This window comes from Pseudophryne corroboree, chromosome 3, assembly GCF_028390025.1.
Source record: "Pseudophryne corroboree isolate aPseCor3 chromosome 3, aPseCor3.hap2, whole genome shotgun sequence".
Classification (NCBI taxonomy): domain Eukaryota; kingdom Metazoa; phylum Chordata; class Amphibia; order Anura; family Myobatrachidae; genus Pseudophryne; species Pseudophryne corroboree.
In genome coordinates this window covers 748,571,859-748,594,506 of record NC_086446.1, presented here as the reverse complement: position 1 = coordinate 748,594,506, position 22,648 = coordinate 748,571,859, and the positions used below count along the sequence as shown (strand labels likewise).

At 48.5% G+C, this 22,648-nt stretch overlaps 1 protein-coding gene across 2 annotated transcripts in view; it reads left to right on the top strand.

Annotated features, from left to right (window-relative positions):
- Positions 1 to 22,648, top strand: part of ZMAT4 (zinc finger matrin-type 4) — a 759,632-nt gene that overhangs the window by 216,878 nt on the left and 520,106 nt on the right. For both annotated transcript variants that reach the window (XM_063962320.1, XM_063962321.1), the window contains exon 3: positions 9,568 to 9,660. In XM_063962320.1, coding sequence (XP_063818390.1) covers positions 9,568 to 9,660 — 93 coding nt within the window. The remainder of the gene's footprint in view (positions 1 to 9,567; positions 9,661 to 22,648) is intronic.

Genomic DNA, 22,648 nt, shown 5'->3' with positions numbered 1-22,648 from the left:
ATCAACCAGTGTACAGTGCGGTAGTTCACGGCTGTGGCTACCTCTGTGTCGGCAGTCGGCAGGTATCCAATACTAGTATCCAATCCATCCATCTCCATTGTTTACCTGAGGTGCCTTTTAGTTCTGCCTATAAAATATGGAGAACAAAAAAGTTGAGGTTCCAAAATTAGGGAAAGATCAAGATCTACTTCCACCTCGTGCTGAAGCTGCTGCCACTAGTCATGGCCGAGACGATGAAATGCCAGCAACGTCGTCTGCCAAGGCCGATGCCCAATGTCATAGTACAGAGCATGTCAAATCCAAAACACCAAATATCAGAAAAAAAAGGACTCCAAAACCTAAAATAAAATTGTCGGAGGAGAAGCGTAAACTTGCCAATATGCCATTTACCACACGGAGTGGCAAGGAACGGCTGAGGCCCTGGCCTATGTTCATGGCTAGTGGTTCAGCTTCACATGAGGATGGAAGCACTCAGCCTCTCGCTAGAAAACTGAAAAGACTCAAGCTGGCAAAAGCACCGCAAAGAACTGTGCGTTCTTCGAAATCCCAAATCCACAAGGAGAGTCCAATTGTGTCGGTTGCGATGCCTGACCTTCCCAACACTGGAGGTGAAGAGCATGCGCCTTCCACCATTTGCACGCCCCCTGCAAGTGCTGGAAGGAGCACCCGCAGTCCAGTTCCTGATAGTCAGATTGAAGATGTCAGTGTTGAAGTACACCAGGATGAGGAGGATATGGGTGTTGCTGGCGCTGGGGAGGAAATTGACCAGGAGGATTCTGATGGTGAGGTGGTTTGTTTAAGTCAGGCACCCGGGGAGACACCTGTTGTCCGTGGGAGGAATATGGCCGTTGACATGCCAGGTGAAAATACCAAAAAAATCAGCTCTTCGGTGTGGAGGTATTTCACCAGAAATGCGGACAACAGGTGTCAAGCCGTGTGTTCCCTTTGTCAAGCTGTAATAAGTAGGGGTAAGGACGTTAACCACCTCGGAACATCCTCCCTTATACGTCACCTGCAGCGCATTCATAATAAGTCAGTGACAAGTTCAAAAACTTTGGGTGACAGCGGAAGCAGTCCACTGACCAGTAAATCCCTTCCTCTTGTAACCAAGCTCACGCAAACCACCCCACCAACTCCCTCAGTGTCAATTTCCTCCTTCCCCAGGAATGCCAATAGTCCTGCAGGCCATGTCACTGGCAAGTCTGACGAGTCCTCTCCTGCCTGGGATTCCTCCGATGCATCCTTGCGTGTAACGCCTACTGCTGCTGGCGCTGCTGTTGTTGCCGCTGGGAGTCGATGGTCATCCCAGAGGGGAAGTCGTAAGCCCACTTGTACTACTTCCAGTAAGCAATTGACTGTTCAACAGTCCTTTGCGAGGAAGATGAAATATCACAGCAGTCATCCTACTGCAAAGCGGATAACTGAGGCCTTGGCATCCTGGGTGGTGAGAAACGTGGTTCCGGTATCCATCATTACTGCAGAGCCAACTAGAGACTTGTTGGAGGTACTGTGTCCCCGGTACCAAATACCATCTAGGTTCCATTTCTCTAGGCAGGCGATACCGAAAATGTACACAGACCTCAGAAAAAGAGTCACCAGTGTCCTAAAAAATGCAGCTGTACCCAATGTCCACTTAACCACGGACATGTGGACAAGTGGAGCAGGGCAGGGTCAGGACTATATGACTGTGACAGCCCACTGGGTAGATGTATGGACTCCCGCCGCAAGAACAGCAGCGGCGGCACCAGTAGCAGCATCTCGCAAACGCCAACTCTTTCCTAGGCAGGCTACGCTTTGTATCACCGCTTTCCAGAATACGCACACAGCTGAAAACCTCTTATGGCAACTGAGGAAGATCATCGCGGAATGGCTTACCCCAATTGGACTCTCCTGTGGATTTGTGGCATCGGACAACGCCAGCAATATTGTGTGTGCATTAAATCTGGGCCAATTCCAGCACGTCCCATGTTTTGCACATACCTTGAATTTGGTGGTGCAGAATTTTTAAAAAAACGACAGGGGCGTGCAAGAGATGCTGTCGGTGGCCAGAAGAATTGCGGGACACTTTCGGCGTACAGGCACCACGTACAGAAAACTGGAGCACCACCAAAAACTACTGAACCTGCCCTGCCATCATCTGAAGCAAGAAGTGGTAACGAGGTGGAATTCAACCCTCTATATGCTTCAGAGGTTGGAGGAGCAGCAAAAGGCCATTCAAGCCTATACAATTGAGCACGATATAGTAGGTGGAATGCACCTGTCTCAAGTGCAGTGGAGAATGATTTCAACGTTGTGCAAGGTTCTGATGCCCTTTGAACTTGCCACACGTGAAGTCAGTTCAGACACTGCCAGCCTGAGTCAGGTCATTCCCCTCATCAGGCTTTTGCAGAAGAAGCTGGAGGCATTGAAGAAGGAGCTAACACGGAGCGATTCCGCTAGGCATGTGGGACTTGTGGATGCAGCCCTTAATTCGCTTAACAAGGATTCACGGGTGGTCAATCTGTTGAAATCAGAGCACTACATTTTGGCCACCGTGCTCGATCCTAGATTTAAAGCCTACCTTGGATCTCTCTTTCCGGCAGACACAGGTCTGCTGGGGTTGAAAGACCTGCTGGTGACAAAATTGTCAAGTCAAGCGGAACGCGACCTGTCAACATCTCCTCCTTCACATTCTCCCGCAACTGGGGGTGCGAGGAAAAGGCTCAGAATTCCGAGCCCACCCGCTGGCGGTGATGCAGGGCAGTCTGGAGCGACTGCTGATGCTGACATCTGGTCCGGACTGAAGGACCTGACAACGATTACGGACATGTCGTCTACTGTCACTGCATATGATTCTCTCAACATTGATAGAATGGTGGAGGATTATATGAGTGACCGCATCCAAGTAGGCACGTCACACAGTCCGTACTTATACTGGCAGGAAAAAGAGGCAATTTGGAGGCCCTTGCACAAACTGGCTTTATTCTACCTAAGTTGCCCTCCCACAAGTGTGTACTCCGAAAGAGTGTTTAGTGCCGCCGCTCACCTTGTCAGCAATCGGCGTACGAGGTTACATCCAGAAAATGTGGAGAAGATGATGTTCATTAAAATGAATTATAATCAATTCCTCCGCGGAGACATTGACCAGCAGCAATTGCCTCCACAAAGTACACAGGGAGCTGAGATGGTGGATTCCAGTGGGGACGAATTGATAATCTGTGAGGAGGGGGATGTACACGGTGATATATCGGAGGGTGAAGATGAGGTGGACATCTTGCCTCTGTAGAGCCAGTTTGTGCAAGGAGAGATTAATTGCTTCTTTTTTGGGGGGGGTCCAAACCAACCCGTCATATCAGTCACAGTCGTGTGGCAGACCCTGTCACTGAAATGATGGGTTGGTTAAAGTGTGCATGTCCTGTTTTGTTTATACAACATAAGGGTGGGTGGGAGGGCCCAAGGATAATTCCATCTTGCACCTCTTTTTTCTTTTCTTTTTCTTTGCATCATGTGCTGATTGGGGAGGGTTTTTTGGAAGGGACATCCTGCGTGACACTGCAGTGCCACTCCTAGATGGGCCCGGTGTTTGTGTCGGCCACTAGGGTCGCTAATCTTACTCACACAGCTACCTCATTGCGCCTCTTTTTTTCTTTGCGTCATGTGCTGTTTGGGGAGGGTTTTTTGGAAGGGACATCCTGCGTGACACTGCAGTGCCACTCCTAGATGTGCCCGGTGTTTGTGTCGGCCACTAGGGTCGCTAATCTTACTCACACAGTCAGCTACCTCATTGCGCCTCTTTTTTTCTTTGCGTCATGTGCTGTTTGGGGAGGGTTTTTTGGAAGGGCCATCCTGCGTGACACTGCAGTGCCACTCCTAGATGGGCCCGGTGTTTGTGTCGGCCACTAGGGTCGCTTATCTTTCTCACACAGTCAGCTACCTCATTGCGCCTCTTTTTTTCTTTGCGTCATGTGCTGTTTGGGGAGGGTTTTTTGGAAGGGACATCCTGCGTGACACTGCAGTGCCACTCCTAGATGGGCCCGGTGTTTGTGTCGGCCACTAGGGTCGCTAATCTTACTCACACAGCTACCTCATTGCGCCTCTTTTTTTCTTTGCGTCATGTGCTGTTTGGGGAGGGTTTTTTGGAAGGGACATCCTGCGTGACACTGCAGTGCCACTCCTAGATGGGCCCGGTGTTTGTGTCGGCCACTAGGGTCGCTTATCTTACTCACACAGCGACCTCGGTGCAAATTTTAGGACTAAAAATAATATTGTGAGGTGTGATGTGTTCAGAATAGGCTGAAAATGAGTGTAAATTATGTTTTTTGAGGTTAATAATACTTTGGGATCAAAATTACCCCCAAATTCTATGATTTAAGCTGTTTTTTAGGGTTTTTTGAAAAAAACACCCGAATCCAAAACACACCCGAATCCGACAAAAAAAATTCGGTGAGGTTTTGCCAAAACGCGTTCGAACCCAAAACACGGCCGCGGAACCGAACCCAAAACCAAAACACAAAACCCGAAAAATTTCAGGCGCTCATCTCTAGATTACAGCAGATATCTAAAATATCTGCTGCGACCCCCTGTAGATACATTTGGGGGATATTTATTACTTGCAAAGTGTTTTTTGGGAGATATCCCGCAAATAGTAGATATACAGGCCCCATAAAGAGTCATTGGCCCTCATTCCGAGTTGTTCGATCGCTAGCTGCTTTTAGCAGCATTGCAAACGCTAGGCCGCCGCCCTCTGGGAGTGTATCTTATCTTAGCAGAATAGTGAACGAATGATTAGCAGAACTGCTACTAAATAATTCCCTGCAGTTTCTGAGTAGCTCCAGACCTACTCCTAGACTGCGATCACCTCAGTCCGTTTAGTTCCTGGTTTGACGTCACAAACACGTCCTGCGTTCGGCCAGCCACTCCCCCGTTTCTCCAGCTACTCCTGCGTTTTACCTGGCATGCCCGCGTTTTTTAGAACACTCCCTGAAAACGGCCAGTTTCCGCCCAGACACACCCACTTCCTGTCAATCACACTACGATCACTCGAGCGAGGAAAAAACGTTGCTCGAGCTTGTGTAAATCTACAAAGTTTTGTGTGAAAGTACTTAGCGCATGCGCATTTTTGCAGTTTTTTTTCACTTAATTGCTGCACTGCAAAAATCGTCAGCGAGCGATCAACTCGGAATGACCACCTTTGTCCCTTTTTGTAAGCTTTGTATATTTACCCCATACAATCACAGTACAGCGTAATGGTAACTGTGAGATCAGTGGGCAGCAATATCCGTTGGTTGCCTACTGTACCACGGATAATTGAATGTGCCTCCTTAGCAGTTTGCAGTGAGGTTATTCCAGGACCAATGGGCTTTTGTTCATCTTTTGTCATTCCCATGTGGTATTAGGGCGGAACACCATAACACGATCAACCAGCCGCACAGCCAGTGTCAGACTGGAGCATGAAGGGCCCACCGGGGGAATGCAGTGGTAGGGGCCCATGCTTAGGGGTGTGGTCAGTCACCAGAGGGGGTGTGGCCAGCCGCTACAGTGGTTTACCTAACCATTAGTGAGTACATGGGCTGGGCCCCTTGATAAATATATTAATACTGCGAGTGTATGCATGATCATGTACTGTAGAGAAAACATCATCATCCTGTACAGTATAAGGTAACATATGTATAATGTATAATTCAAGAACAGAGTCTGGAACCTGCTCACTACAGGAGGAGGAGGAGGAGGGGGGCCGGACAGTGGGGCCCACCGGGGGTTTCCCCCAGTGCCAGATTAAGGTCCTCATGGGCCTGGAGCTGAAATTTTCGAAGGCCTATTGTGTACTTCCGTAGGGGTTGTGGGGGTGTGACGGCGGCTACTGATATGGGTGCAGGACCAGTGCAGTATTTATATTATATAATTATATACAGTGGTCGAAGTGGAAATTTTGAAGTGTGGGTATGGAAAAGTGAAGGTTGTAATTCGACATGCGCTCCGGAAAAGGGGGCGTGGTCACTCAAAAGGGAGCGTGTAGTTTACCACACCGTATACCCCTTATACACACAATAGTAGGACCCCTTTTCCTATCTAGTACTGGTGCCCCTTTCACATTATACCACACGGTATGAGCCGAAAATTCACATTATAGCACATGGAATGGGCCGAAATTCACATTATAGCACACAGAATGAGCCGAAAATTCACATTATAGCACACGGTATGAGCCGAAATTCACATCATAGCATATGGAATGAGACGAAATTCACATTATAGCACATGGTATGACCCGAAATTCACATTATAGCACACAGAATGAGCCGAAATTCACATTATAGCACACGGTATGAGCCGAAATTCACATTATAGCACACGGTATGAGCCGAAATTCACATTATAGCACACAGAATGAGCCAAAATTCACATTATAGCACACGGTATGAGCCGAAATTCACATCATAGCATATGGAATGAGACGAAATTCACATTATAGCACATGGTATGACCCGAAATTCACATTATAGCACACAGAATGAGCCGAAATTCACATTATAGCACACGGTATGAGCCGAAATTCACATTATAGCACACGGTATGAGCCGAAATTCACATTATAGCACACAGAATGAGCCAAAATTCACATTATAGCACACGGTATGAGCCGAAATTCACATTATAGCACACGGTATGAGCCGAAATTCACATCATAGCATATGGAATGAGACGAAATTCACATTATAGCACATGGTATGACCCGAAATTCACATTATAGCACACAGAATGAGCCGAAATTCACATTATAGCACACGGTATGAGCCGAAATTCACATTATAGCACACGGTATGAGCCGAAATTCACATTATAGCACACAGAATGAGCCAAAATTCACATTATAGCACACGGTATGAGCCGAAATTCACATTATAGCACACGGTATGAGCCGAAATTCACATCATAGCATATGGAATGAGACGAAATTCACATTATAGCACATGGTATGACCCGAAATTCACATTATAGCACACAGAATGAGCCGAAATTCACATTATAGCACACAGAATGAGCCGAAAATCATATTATAGCACACAGAATGAGCTGAAATTCACATTATAGCACACTGAGTGAGCTGAAATTCACATTATAGCACACAGAATGAGACAAAATTCATATTATAGCACACGGTATGAGCCGAAATTCACATTATACCACACTGAATGAGCTGAAATTCACATTATAGCACACAGAATGAGCCAAAATTCACATTATAGCACACAGAATGAGCCAAAATTCACATTATGCCACATGGAATGAGACAAAATTCAGGGAGAGTGACAGCAGGGACATAGGGATAGGGAGAGTGACAGAGGGACAGGAAAAGTGACAGAGAGAGGGACAGCAAGGGCATACAGTAGGGACTAGGGAGAGAGAAAGGCAGCGGGGTAAGATTACCTATTTAGCAGCGGTGGTGCTGAGGATGCTGTGGTCTGCGGTGCGGTGGATGAGGAGGCTGTGGGCCTCGGAGATGGTGCATGGATGAGGATGCTGTGGGAGTTGGCGGAGGTGCAGAGAGGTGCAGAGAAGGACTGAGTGTGGCAGAGGAGGCTGAGGGCGGCGGCGGTGCAGCGGAGTAGAAGGCAGAGGTGCAACGGAGGAGGAGGCTGTGGTCGGCGGCCTTTGGTGTGGCACTGCGGCTCCTATGACCGAGGCAATTCTATTTCAAATCTGCCGCGGACCGGCAGCCAATCAGGAGCAGCCACTCCTGATTAGCTGCCGGTCCACGGCAGATTTGAAATAGTAGCGCAGCTCGATGCGGCGGCGGGGGTCACACACACTACATATAAAAAAAATATATATATTACATTTAAAAAATATGTATATCTAATATATATATATATATATATATTAGTATGTCAGTGCCTTATTTAGTATTATTATACAACTTGTTCATATCGTTAAGTGTGTAGGCACCAATGATGAACAATGCGCGGCCCCGTGCGCGTTCATCGTTGGTGCCTGGTGGCTTATACATTCAGGCCAATAAGGACAATATCGTCCATATTAGCATGCACTGCTATGGAGCCAGGTGACGGGGGGAATGAAGAAACTTCACTGTCCCAGTCACCACCACCCCCGCCAGCTGTATCGGCCGTCGGGCACCTCGGCGGCATATCGCCAAATGTGTAGGGCCCTTTAGTTGTTTTTTATTCATGCTGTGAGTGCCGCACTTCTGGCATCATGTGTGTATATGTGTATATATATATATATATATATATATATATATATATATAAAAAGAGCAGATTTGCCCGGCTCTACCAATATCGGCAAGTATCCCGGGTGCCCTCCGCAGCAGAATATAGTAGAGATGAGGTAAATGAAGCAGCGGCACTCCGGTTTAAATCAATCAACGAACGTGTATTGTGTCAAAAGCATACATAAAGTGGTCACATAGGGCCAACGTTCCGGGGTCCGCAACCCCTTTGTCAAGGCGTGAACTGTTAACGCCTTGACAAAGGGGTTGCGGACCCCGAAATGTTGGCCCTATGTGACCACTTTATGTATGCTTTTGACACAATACACGTTCGTTGATTGATTTAAACCGGAGTGCCGCTGCTTCATTTACCTCATCTATATATATATATCTATATATATATCTATATATATATCTATATATATATATATCTATATAGATAGATATATATAGATATACAGATACTGTATATCATATATATATATATATATATATACACACACACTGTTTAGGATATATACATGTTATATATATATATATATATATATATATATATAATACTGTATTGTGCAGAGAGTGGCATCATGCAAAGCGCAGCACTACATAGTTCAAGATATATTTATTATGTGTAAATACGGTAGTACAGCCAGGCAGCCCACCCCTTAAAATGTCGAACATCTCACCGTGATCCTCTCTACTGAGGAGCGACGGCGTCAGACACCAGCCAGGGCTTCCTTCACGGGGCTTGCAGCAGAGAGAGCAGTGCCCGCGCTGTGCTGCGAAACTGGATACTGTGTGCGGCGGCGCCTATATGATGTCACACGTCGTGACGTCTGCGGCGCGGAGGAGGTGCCGGGTCTCACTGTAAGAACGCGGCGCAGGGAGGGCTAGGAAAGCCTTTCACTGCGCTGCCATTGTTAATATCTTTATGCCAGTGGGCTGTGGCAGCATTTAAATCATCTTTAAGGCGGCGGAGGTTAGGAGGGGTAAGGCAGCGGGGATGTTGGCATGCTGCTGTAGAAGGAATTTTTTTTTCCTGTCTACAGCAGCATAGAGCAGTGCAGATGCTGTGGGCTTACTTGATGTGTGGGCCTGGAGCTGCAGCTCCATCCGCCCCATTGTTAATCCGGCCCTGGTTTCCCCTGTACCCCTGTGGGCTAGTACGACCCTGCGCACAGCCTGGATGGCGGGACACCCATCAGACACCCAGGACAGATGTTCTACCTTAGCCCTGATCAGCTTATGAAATTCTGGGTGTTCCCAGCATGGAGGCAGACGTACCTTGTATATTGTTGGTTTTGTTTTTACGGTTCAATACATCTTGAAGAAACTCATATTTGTTTATTTTTGTTTCTTTCAGAGCAAGAAACACGCTAACAAGGTCCGGCTTTATTATATGTTACACCCGGAGGATGGGGGACCCCCGTCCAAAAAGCTTCGCCCGGATGACCCAGTAAGTGGATAAAGATCACTATAAATGCCAGACTAGGGTACCTGCGGGGACTCACCTTTTCTTATGTAACGTAATAAGAGGCATTGATGGCAAGTCATTGTCTTCATAGTTCCATTTGGAGACCGAGAGGTCTATGTACTAAGCCTTGGTGAGAGAGAAAATGGAGAGAGATGAAGTACCAACCAACCAGCCTCAGGTGGTTAAAGAGAGAAGTGGGTCAGTCTGCATGTTCCAATCTCCTCGGCGGTGCAGTAGACGCTGGCATTGTACTAGAGGCTACTGCACATGTACGGGAAAATAGCACCTGGTTGGTTGGTAATCGGAACTGGCATGTGTGTGCACGCAAGCGTCAAAGGCACGCACGCACATGACAAGGGCGTGCGCGCTGTAAAAGGGGGTGCGCGGACACTATTGACTCGCAGCACGTCCCCATTTCTATGGAGATAGGCGGGGGCGTGCTGCAAATCAGGGGGCGTGGACTCGCGACACACCTCCGTTTCCATGGAGACGGGCAGGGGGCGGGGGAGCAGCCAGAGCAGATAGCCGGAGGCTCTCCCGGCTCTCTGTGTGACAGGTCAGGCCCACCGGGCCTTCTGGCATCTAGCTAGCTGAAAAATCACACCCATGTGGTCCACCTGTGAAGCTGTGTTGTGTATGCAGCAAAATGTGCAGGATTAACCCTGTCTGCATCATAAGCCTTCATTTTCAGCCTGTGATGTGCTACCTGCCATGTCTGTTCCCTCTCTGTGACTGTCGGCAAGAGGGATGGTGTACGCAGATAAAAGGTAAATAGCTAAAAACAATAAGAGTTTCTGGGAATAAATCCAATTTGCCTTTGTAATCAATGCCTAATTACAGAGCGCTAGTGTATGGATTTACAGTGATTGCAGAACAGGACCTTACCTTAGATCCGCATTGAGTACACAGCGTGCAAATGAATTATTTTACAGTTGTTGTGGTGGATTTTTATTTATACCCAATCCATAAACATGCTCCTAAATTATTATCTGCTAATATTATTATTTGTGAGAGGTATATAGCGGCTGGAAGAGTGACAACAGTTAGCTAAACGTTTGCCAAGCAAGAAACTTATTTGTTGGAGTGAATGGGCTCTCAATGCTATGAGTGTATTTTGCCCACCTCCCCGTCCTTGCCTAGGACAGTGTATTTATCAGGGTCCCACACTAATGGATGGACACAGCACAACAGCCGCTGGAGTGTATGGAGTGGATGGACACAGCACAGCAGCCACTGGAGTGTATGGAGTGGATGGACACAGCACAGCAGCCACTGGAGTGTATGGAGTGGATGGACACAGCACAGCAGCCACTGGAGTGTATGGAGTGGATGGACACGGCACAGCAGCCACTGGAGTGTATGGAGTGGATGGACACAGCACAGCAGCCACTGGAGTGTATGGAGTGGATGGACACGGCACAGCAGCCACTGGAGTGTATGGAGTGGATGGACACAGCACAGCAGCCACTGGAGTGTATGGATGGACACAGCACAGCAGCCACTGGAGTGGATGTAGTAAATGGATGGACACAGCACAGCAGCCACTGGAGTGGATGTAGTGGATGGACACAGCACAGCAGCCACTGGAGTGGATGGATGGACACAGCACAGCAGCCGCTGGAGTGTATGGAGTGGATGGACACAGCACAGCACAGCCAGCAGCCACTGGAGTGGATGTAGTGGATGGATGGACACAGCACAGCAGCCGCTGGAGTGTATGGAGTGGATGGACACAGCACAGCAGCCGCTGGAGTGTATGGATGGACACAGCACAGCCAGCAGCCACTGGAGTGTATGGAGTGGATGGACACAGCACAGCAGCCGCTGGAGTGCATGGAGTGGATGGACACAGCACAGCAGCCACTGGAGTGTATGGAATGGATGGATGGACACAGCCCAGCACAGCAGCCGCTGGAGTGGATGGACACAGCACAGCAGCCGTTGGAGTGGATGGACACAGCACAACAGCCACTGGAGTGGATGGATGGACACAGCGCAGCAGCCACTGGAGTGTATGGAGTGGATGGACACGGCACAGCAGCCACTGGAGTGTATGGAGTGGATGGACACAGCACAGTAGCCACTGGAGTGTATGGATGGACACAGCACAGCAGCCACTGGAGTGGATGTAGTAAATGGATGGACACAGCACAGCAGCCACTGGAGTGGATGTAGTGGATGGACACAGCACAGCAGCCACTGGAGTGGATGGATGGACACAGCACAGCAGCCGCTGGAGTGTATGGAGTGGATGGACACAGCACAGCACAGCCAGCAGCCACTGGAGTGGATGTAGTGGATGGATGGACACAGCACAGCAGCCGCTGGAGTATATGGAGTGGATGGACACAGCACAGCCAGCAGCCGCTGGAGTGTATGGAGTGTATGGATGGACACAGCACAGCACAGCCAGCAGCCGCTGGAGTGTATGGAGTGGATGGACACAGCACAGCAGCTGCTGGAGTGTATGGATGGACACAGCACAGCACAGCCAGCAGCCACTGGAGTGTATGGAGTGGATGGACACAGCACAGCAGCCGCTGGAGTGCATGGAGTGTATGGACACAGCACAGCAGCCACTGGAGTGTATGGAATGGATGGATGGACACAGCCCAGCACAGCAGCCGCTGGAGTGGATGGACACAGCACAGCAGCCGTTGGAGTGGATGGACACAGCACAACAGCCACTGGAGTGGATGGAGTGGATGGATGGACACAGCGCAGCAGGCACTGGAGTGTATGGAGTGGATGGACACGGCACAGCAGCCACTGGAGTGTATGGAGTGGATGGACACAGCACAGCAGCCACTGGAGTGTATGTATGGACACAGCACAGCAGCCGCTGGAGTGCATGGAGTGGATGGACACAGCACAGCAGCCACTGGAGTGTATGGAGTGGATGGACACAGCACAGCAGCCGCTGGAGTGTATGGAGTGGATGGACACAGCACAGCAGCCACTGGAGTGTATGGAGTGGATGGACACAGCACAGCAGCCACTGGAGTGTATGGAGTGGATGGACACGGCACAGCAGCCACTGGAGTGTATGGAGTGGATGGACACAGCACAGCAGCCACTGGAGTGTATGGAGTGGATGGACACGGCACAGCAGCCACTGGAGTGTATGGAGTGGATGGACACAGCACAGCAGCCACTGGAGTGTATGGATGGACACAGCACAGCAGCCACTGGAGTGGATGTAGTAAATGGATGGACACAGCACAGCAGCCACTGGAGTGGATGTAGTGGATGGACACAGCACAGCAGCCACTGGAGTGGATGGATGGACACAGCACAGCAGCCGCTGGAGTGTATGGAGTGGATGGACACAGCACAGCACAGCCAGCAGCCACTGGAGTGGATGTAGTGGATGGATGGACACAGCACAGCAGCCGCTGGAGTGTATGGAGTGGATGGACACAGCACAGCAGCCGCTGGAGTGTATGGATGGACACAGCACAGCCAGCAGCCACTGGAGTGTATGGAGTGGATGGACACAGCACAGCAGCCGCTGGAGTGCATGGAGTGGATGGACACAGCACAGCAGCCACTGGAGTGTATGGAATGGATGGATGGACACAGCCCAGCACAGCAGCCGCTGGAGTGGATGGACACAGCACAGCAGCCGTTGGAGTGGATGGACACAGCACAACAGCCACTGGAGTGGATGGATGGACACAGCGCAGCAGCCACTGGAGTGTATGGAGTGGATGGACACGGCACAGCAGCCACTGGAGTGTATGGAGTGGATGGACACAGCACAGTAGCCACTGGAGTGTATGGATGGACACAGCACAGCAGCCACTGGAGTGGATGTAGTAAATGGATGGACACAGCACAGCAGCCACTGGAGTGGATGTAGTGGATGGACACAGCACAGCAGCCACTGGAGTGGATGGATGGACACAGCACAGCAGCCGCTGGAGTGTATGGAGTGGATGGACACAGCACAGCACAGCCAGCAGCCACTGGAGTGGATGTAGTGGATGGATGGACACAGCACAGCAGCCGCTGGAGTATATGGAGTGGATGGACACAGCACAGCCAGCAGCCGCTGGAGTGTATGGAGTGTATGGATGGACACAGCACAGCACAGCCAGCAGCCGCTGGAGTGTATGGAGTGGATGGACACAGCACAGCAGCTGCTGGAGTGTATGGATGGACACAGCACAGCACAGCCAGCAGCCACTGGAGTGTATGGAGTGGATGGACACAGCACAGCAGCCGCTGGAGTGCATGGAGTGTATGGACACAGCACAGCAGCCACTGGAGTGTATGGAATGGATGGATGGACACAGCCCAGCACAGCAGCCGCTGGAGTGGATGGACACAGCACAGCAGCCGTTGGAGTGGATGGACACAGCACAACAGCCACTGGAGTGGATGGAGTGGATGGATGGACACAGCGCAGCAGGCACTGGAGTGTATGGAGTGGATGGACACGGCACAGCAGCCACTGGAGTGTATGGAGTGGATGGACACGGCACAGCAGCCACTGGAGTGTATGGAGTGGATGGACACAGCACAGCAGCCACTGGAGTGTATGGAATGGATGGATGGACACAGCCCAGCACAGCAGCCGCTGGAGTGGATGGACACAGCACAGCAGCCGTTGGAGTGGATGGACACAGCACAACAGCCACTGGAGTGGATGGAGTGGATGGATGGACACAGCGCAGCAGGCACTGGAGTGTATGGAGTGGATGGACACGGCACAGCAGCCACTGGAGTGTATGGAGTGGATGGACACAGCACAGCAGCCACTGGAGTGTATGTATGGACACAGCACAGCAGCCGCTGGAGTGCATGGAGTGGATGGACACAGCACAGCAGCCACTGGAGTGTATGGAATGGATGGATGGACACAGCCCAGCACAGCAGCCGCTGGGGTGGATGGACGCAGCACAGCAGCCGTTGGAGTGGATGGACACAGCACAACAGCCACTGGAGTGGATGGAGTGGATGGATGGACACAGCGCAGCAGCCACTGGAGTGGACAGACACAGCACATCAGCATGGACTGGAGTAATAGTGTGAAATGGCTCCCAAATCGCCACCGCAGGGATTTAATAGAATCCAAAACTTGCGAAAATCCAACACCGATGAGGACATTTTGCCTTGTTTTGTCCGGAATTGACAGTGAGATCTGAGCGATGGGTCCGGATTCGCACTGATTGGGTATTTTCAATGATAAAAAAGAAAGGCATGTACTGTAGTTGCCTTCTAAAATACAGTATATTTCTGACTAAATGCATGCTGAGTGTGTTTGTTTACCCCAATCCTCGGCCATGGGAAATACGGAACGTCTTGTAGCAAAGCCAAGTGCTGGAGGCAGCCTATCTCTGCTTTCTGCTGTCCTGTGAATAATGCACTAAGGATACATTTTATAACAACGTCTGGAGATTATCCCCTGAGGAAGTACGGACGGACTTTTTGAAACAGTTCAATCAATGTGAGATTCCACAAACAAGAGTAAAATATGCCATGTCTTCAGCCAGCGTTCATCGGCCCTCTCCTCAGGCATCCTAGCAGCGCATGTATTACAGGCCTCCTGTCTGACTGAGTCAGATGCTGCTAACACACATACAGTATCTGTGAGAGGAATGGCTGGGCTGACTATGGGGAGTGTAGAGAACGGCAGCTTAATAAAGAAGATGCTAATTATTTTATTCATATTTATACTCTCTTCTGAGGAAAATATCAACAACCTTCACAATGGTTTCTAACCTATCTACTTATGAGTTGGATATTTCATCTGAATGTAAAGACAATGCTGCATAAATCTATCTATCTATCTATCTATCTATCTATCTATCTATCTATCTATCTATCTATCTATCTTGTTTGCATGCAGCCTATAAATCCTGGACAGCTTTATTTTGACACTGTAATTTGGAATTCAGCTAGGAGATGGCTCTCTGTAAATCTCTCTACACATTGTGGTCCTGATTCTGAGTTGCTGGCAGCTGCGAAAGCCTTACACTAATGCGAGATTCCATAGGGCTAATGTGGGGTCCATGCATCCATAGAGATAATGTGGGGGTCCATGCATCCATAGAGATAATGTGGGGTCCATGCATCTTTAGAGATAATGTGGGGGTCCATGCATCCATAGAGATAATGTGGGGGTCCATGCATCCATAGAGATAATGTGGGGTTCCATGCATCCATAGGGCTAATTTGTGGTCCATGCATCCATAGAGATAATGTGGGGTCCATGCATCCATAGAGATAATGTGGGGTCCATGCATCCATAGAGATAATGTGGGGGTCCATGCATCCATAGGGCTAATTTGTGGTCCATGCATCCATAGGGCTAATGTGGGGGTCCATGCATCCATAGGGATAATGTGGGGTCCATGCATCCATAGAGATAATGTGGGGTCCATGCATCCATAGAGATAATGTGGGGTCCATGCATCCATAGAGATAATGTGGGGTCTATGCATCCATAGAGATAATGTGGGGGTCCATGCATCCATAGAGATAATGTGGGGTCCATGCATCCATAGAGATAATGTGGGGTCCATGCATCCATAGAGATAATGTGGGGTCCATGCATCCATAGGGCTAATGTGGGGGTCCATGCATCTATAGGGATAATATGGGGTCCATGCATCTATAAGAATAATGTGGGGGTCCATGCATCCATAGGGCTAATGTGGGGGTCCATGCATCTATAGGGATAATATGGGGGTCCATGCATCTATAAGAATAATGTGGGGTCCATGCATCCGTAGGGATAATGTGTGGGTCCATGCATCTATAAGAATAATGTGGGGTCCATGCATCCGTAGGGATAATGTGTGGGTCCATGCATCTATAGGGATAATATGGTAGTACATGCATCTATAAGAATAATGTGGGGGTCCATGCATCCATACGGCTAATATGGGTGTCCATGCATCCATAGGGCTAATATGGGGGTCCATGCATCTATAAGAATAATGTGGGTTCCATGCATCCGTAGGGATAATGTGTGGGTCCATGCATCTATAGGGATAATATGGTAGTACATGCATCTATAAGAATAATTTGGGGGTCCATGCATCCATACGGCTAATATGGGGGTCCATGCATCCATAGGGCTAATATGGGGGTCCATGCATCTATAGGGATAATATGGGAGTCCATGCATCTATAAGAATAATGTGGGGGTCCATGCATCCATAGGGCTAATGTGGGGTCCATGCATCCATAGAGATAATGTGGAATGTGTCGCTGCCCCGTTGCCACCTTCAACACCCAATTTCACAGAAAGACAGATCAACCCAAGTTCCGTCTGACATATGATAAAATGTATACACTGAAAGCTGTAGACTGAGAAGAGGAAGGAGGTTCAGTAAATGTAAATGGGAAAGGAGTGACAAGGTTGCCAGCAGCAAGATGTTCTAAGATTGATACCATAGCTATATATTAATAATTGAATGTGTTATTTTACATATATCTTTTGATGCAGAATGTTGTTGCACATAGCAAAGCATTTAACACTGCAGGAACGCTGAGAGGCTTAACTGTTCTTTCCTCAAATATAAGAATAAAAATGAATAACAATATGTTCAGAAAATTTCGACATCATCAGGGAATATAAAGTAAAGAAAAGAAAGAAATAAATACATTGCATGGTCATGACTATAACTGCACTCAAGACGTGGTACCCAGCGCATTGTTTTTTATTAGTTAGGATCACTTTTCAGTCGTTTAAACTCTTTAAATCTGCTAACAGTTGTGGACCACAGAATCTTCCACGAAACGCGCTACAGATCATTACAAGTAGCTCTCATGAAACTGCTTTGCGTGGGGGTTATTCTCCGTTAACTTCAGAGACGACACTAAAGGATCACATGCAGAATTTCATTCCGCAATCCTTCAGGGTGTCTGCTTTGAAACGAGCGTGCACGGAACAGGGAAATCTATATTAATGATGATACTGGATAAACTTTTGCTTTGTTTCCTGGCCTCCTCTTCTTGTTATCCTTTTCCTCCCTCCCGGGCACGATGTTTTATGTGTTTAGTTTTCTCGCTGTTTTTCTTCCATTTATAGAAGTGATAATGAGAATATGATAATGGTTTGGTTTTTTTCTTTTCTTCAAAGACCGGAGATTATAATAAGGAAGTGTTTCTGGTCACGGCCGATGAATTTTGCTGAAAACAGTTATTCAAATTTAATTGAGTGTAAATGTGTTGAAAATTTGAAAGGACGCTCCTTATAAAATATATATTGATCATTGATTTTTTCATTATGAAGGTACAAAAAGCTTGTTTTACTTGATAAAAGGGCAATCAGTGTTCCAGCGGTAATGGGAAATCTCAATTATGCATTGGTGTTAAATTTAAAATTAAAGTAATACATTTTGCTGGTTATAGTCAGTAAATGCTTTTTTAATACTTGTAGCTGTCCTCAGACCACCTCGGACCACAGCAGACGTGTCACGTCTCATAACTAGTAGTTTAGATAAAATTCTTGCTATCAGTTCTAATGACAAGAGAATCATTATTATACTTTGACTTCGTATTACCTCCTGCATAACTAGTTTCCTCTGTTTCTTGCTAGAAACCATGAATTTCTATGTCCATTTGCAGAACTAATATTAAGTATACATAGATACCGCTTTCAGATCGCTAATGCCGGTCGCACCCTGGAATTGGAAACAGGTCTTTCAGGGGTGCACTTCAGCTATGGACCCTGAGAACTGGCTTCCTGACCTGGCATATCGCCATCGGGGTCATATTCCCCATCCCTTATGTTAAATTGAAGTTAACAAGGGAGGGGGGAGGGGGCGCTTTGATATCTTGCAGCGGTCTCTCCATTTCCAAATTCAAAGCAGATGCCACATCAGCATATTAAGAGAGGAGGGTTCCCCCTGTGCAGTCTCTGTGTGGAGCTTCTCATCTCTAGCCGGCAACGCAGGTGAGTAGACTCTGGCCCATGCGCTGGTCTCCAGGAATATGGCGCCCGCACAAGTTACCGGTGATTTATCTACTGTGCATGCACAAATCGCCGGGAATATCCCGTCACGCCATTTTCCCAGTGATCTGTGCAGCACTGACAATGCAGGACTCCGGGGAGGTAAGTATGCAGGGTATGCAGTCTGGGCCCCCTGGAGCCTGTGTGCGCCACACCTTGTACTGTTTATAGATACGCCACTGAGACCCCATAGGGTTCTATGGGGGCTGCTATGATGTAGGATTTAGCAAGAATGGAAAGCAATCCAGAGCCTTGAAGGGCACCCAGCAGCCTGTAGACTGTCCTGGAGAGTACTTAGGACACTCCAGGCATTCACACCGCAGTATGCGGAGCCACTCGGAGAGTGTCCTTTAGACGCTACTCCACTTCTCTTCCTGCTGGTCCAAGTGGCCCCACCCCCACAATGTAACTTCATACCGCCACTTGTTTGGGGAGGGCGGGGCCTGCACAGGCCATGGCTGTACATACTGTATTTTGCGGTCCTCACGCCCCTATCTGTATACACGGTTTGAGACTCGATATCATCATCATCTTCATCAGTGCACACTCTGAACAGCCTATACTTGGTACAAATGATGTCCAACTTGGCCTTGCATGCGGTTCCATCAGCTCGCCCTCACTGACCTTTTCCTATGTGAGAATTCCCATTACGCCTCCTAGATTGCACATGCAGATGCAGCTGGAATGTGCGATGCTTTGCACCGCCCGCACTTGCATACATGCGGCTCCTGAGAATGTTCATTGCAAATACTGCAGCATTCGTTGCACAAACCAGCATACGCTCAGCTCTGCGTCATGATGTCCAAGTATTTTACTGTACTCCAATTTATGGACAAATGAAATAGACAATGCAATGTTTGAAAAGTCGGTTGGGTGTCTGTTTTTTCCTATCTAATAGACAGGAAACAACAGACACCCAACCGACTTTTCAGACATTTGAATTTCCCCCAATGAGTCTGATTACGAGTTGGGTGCAGCCGCATCTGTGCCGAAAAATGGAGAGTGTCACGCAACCTGCGGCAGAGTAAGCAGTTAGGGTATGGAGGCTGCCCGTGCACCAGCGGCATTTCTCCACCCTGGGGCAGTTTCCGCTACGCCTTTTCCGACATACTACTTTTTTGTATCCAGTCTTGTTTTTTACTTTTAGAAGTAAGCTGAAGTTGGAGACATTTATCTCAATTGTAATTGCTAACAGATTGCAATGCGCAGAATAAGGGTAAGCTCTGTTTATCAGTTAGAGTAATGTACGTACATTTAACTGACTAATGAGAGCTAAGTAAATGTGGCGCATTATTGGGACAGTGATGAAGTTCAGGCACTAAAATCAATAGTTTGGCCTTCCGGGTATAGAATGTAAAATCCCAAATGTATTTCCAAGTCTTGTCGCTGATGCAGACAAGCGGGACCATGTTTACACCTTACGGAGTCTAGACATAAATAATGGGGTTTAGTTTTCTTCCAATTACATTGTAGGCGCATCCTCAGCACATCCAGTAATTCACTGCAAATTACCTGTGATAGATGAGGCCCACGGGCTGAGCTACTGCTGGAATGTTTTTCTTTTCATTGCCGCTGTTCTCTTTTGATCTGTATGTAACCGGCCCCCAGCATCCTCAGCTAAACTGGATGTTGACTGTGTGCATCGGGTCTGTGGAGCCAGGCTGGATTAACCCTACGCTTACAGTGTCATCATAACTCTCTTATTGGATGATTCTGAGTCATGTTGCTGCGTCTGTTTTAGTGCCTATTGCTGTATTCGCAACCGGCGACTGTATGCTAATGCTAGCATCAGCCCTTCCCCTGGTGTACAGCCGTCTGTCTACTGTGCAAGGACTGAGACGCCCGCTATGAGCATCTTCAGATACTGTACTACCACTTGGTGCTTCTTTGGATGCCATCATTGGTTGAACCATCCAAACTTGCAATAGCCCTATGGTAGAACTAGAAACATAGTGACGGCAGATAAGAACCACTTGGCCCATCTAGTCTGCCACTTTTTTTAAACTTATTGTTACCTCAAACCCTGTTTGATCCTCGTAAGCAGGGGTTAAAGTGAGCCGGAACGGGGCGGAACAGCGTTCCGTCAGTTCCACTTGGAGACGGAACGCAGTTCCGCCTCCCCCGGCTCACCTAACCCGATGTCCCGGCGCTGCAGGGAGATGCCGGGCGGCCGCTGTTATCAGCGGCGCCCGGCTCTCCCCGCACAGCGGCAGCCGGAGGCAGGAGCTCAGTACTGAGCTCCTGCCTCCGGCTCTGTCAGTACGCGCTATGGGAGAGACGTCATGACGCCTCTCCCATAGTCAGAGCCGGCCCTAACCAATATGATGCCCTAGGCAAGATTTTGGCTGGTGCCCCCTAGCACCACCGCTAGTTCCGCCTCTGACCTTGCACCTCTTTCCCAGCACCATCACCCCTCATCCATAGCAGTCCTTATTTTGGGGTTTGTACACCTTATATTTTAAATAAGAACAGTTCGCACATTTGGCGCACAGCCCAAAAAGTGTTTTTGCTGGCAAGGGGCATGGCAACACAATAGTAACCCCAATTCCAATTACGCCACACAGTACTGCAACTTTATTCACATTTAATCATGCGATAGTGTCCATAATTCATATTACATCCCACAGTAGAACCCCTTATTCACATTACATCACACTGAATTGCTCCTTATTCACATCAGACCATACCCTATTGCTCTACATTATTAATGCACTTATACACATAATGACACACATACTGTAGTGCCCTCTACACATTTGCTGCACATTATTAGTGCCCCTATACACATAATAACACACATACAATAGTACCGTTACACATATTCTGCACATTATTAATGCCCTTATACACATAATGACACACATAGTGCCCCTTACACATATGTTGTACATTATTAATGTATTTTTACATGACACACATAATGCTTCTTACACACAACACTCACACTGCCACTAACACTGTGACCTCTGCCACTGCTTGGATACAGATGTGTCCTCATAAATCTTGCCTCAATGCTAACGTTGGGCACCTTTTTTATGAAAATGCATCTTATTTGCATTGCTATGTGGCTAGGGTGCACAAGCAGCTTCTGCTGATTAAAATGATATGCAGCATGCCTATATACTGTGTGAGACTGTGGCTGTATCTGCATATGAAATGCTACACATAGAATATAGGCATGCCGCATATCATTTTAATCAGCAGAAGCTGCTGATGCCCCTAGGCATATCAAATGCCCTAGGCAATTGCCTAGTTTGCCTATGCCTATGGCCGGCTCTGCCCATAGTGCCAAGGGGTGGGCGCCAAGAGAGGACTGCGGCGGGAGCGGGGCTTGGTAAGCATGGTGCCTCTCCCCCCCCCCCCCTCCCATATGTGCACTACTAGCGGTGCTGTTATTGGGGGGTCTATACTACTGGGGGCAAACTACTGGGAGGCTATACTACAGAGGGGCCAAACTACTGGGGGGGCTATACTACAGAGGGGCAGACTACTGGGGGGCTATACTACAGAGGGGCAAACGACTGCGGGGCTATACTACAGAGGGGCAAACGACTGGGGGGCTATACTACAGAGGGGCAAACGACTGGGGGGCTATACTACAGAGGCAAACTACTGGGGGGCTTTACTACTGGGGCAAACTACTGGGGGGCTATACTACAGAGGCAAACTACTGGGGCTTTACTACTGGGGCAAACTACTGGGGGGCTTTAATACTGGGGACAAACTACAAAGGGGCAAACTACTGGGGGGCTTTACTACTGGGGGCATTACTACAAGGAGGCAAACTACAGGGGGGCCGGGGCAAACTACTGGGGGCATTACTAACGGGGCTAAACTACATGGGGCAAAACTACTGGGGCCATTACCACTGGGAGGCTAAACTAAAGGGGGGGGGAGTAAATTACTGGGGTCATAACTGCAGGGGCATTACCAGTGGGGGCACGACTACTGGGGCTAAACTACAGGGGGCTAAACGACTGGGGGCATTACTACAGGCAACAT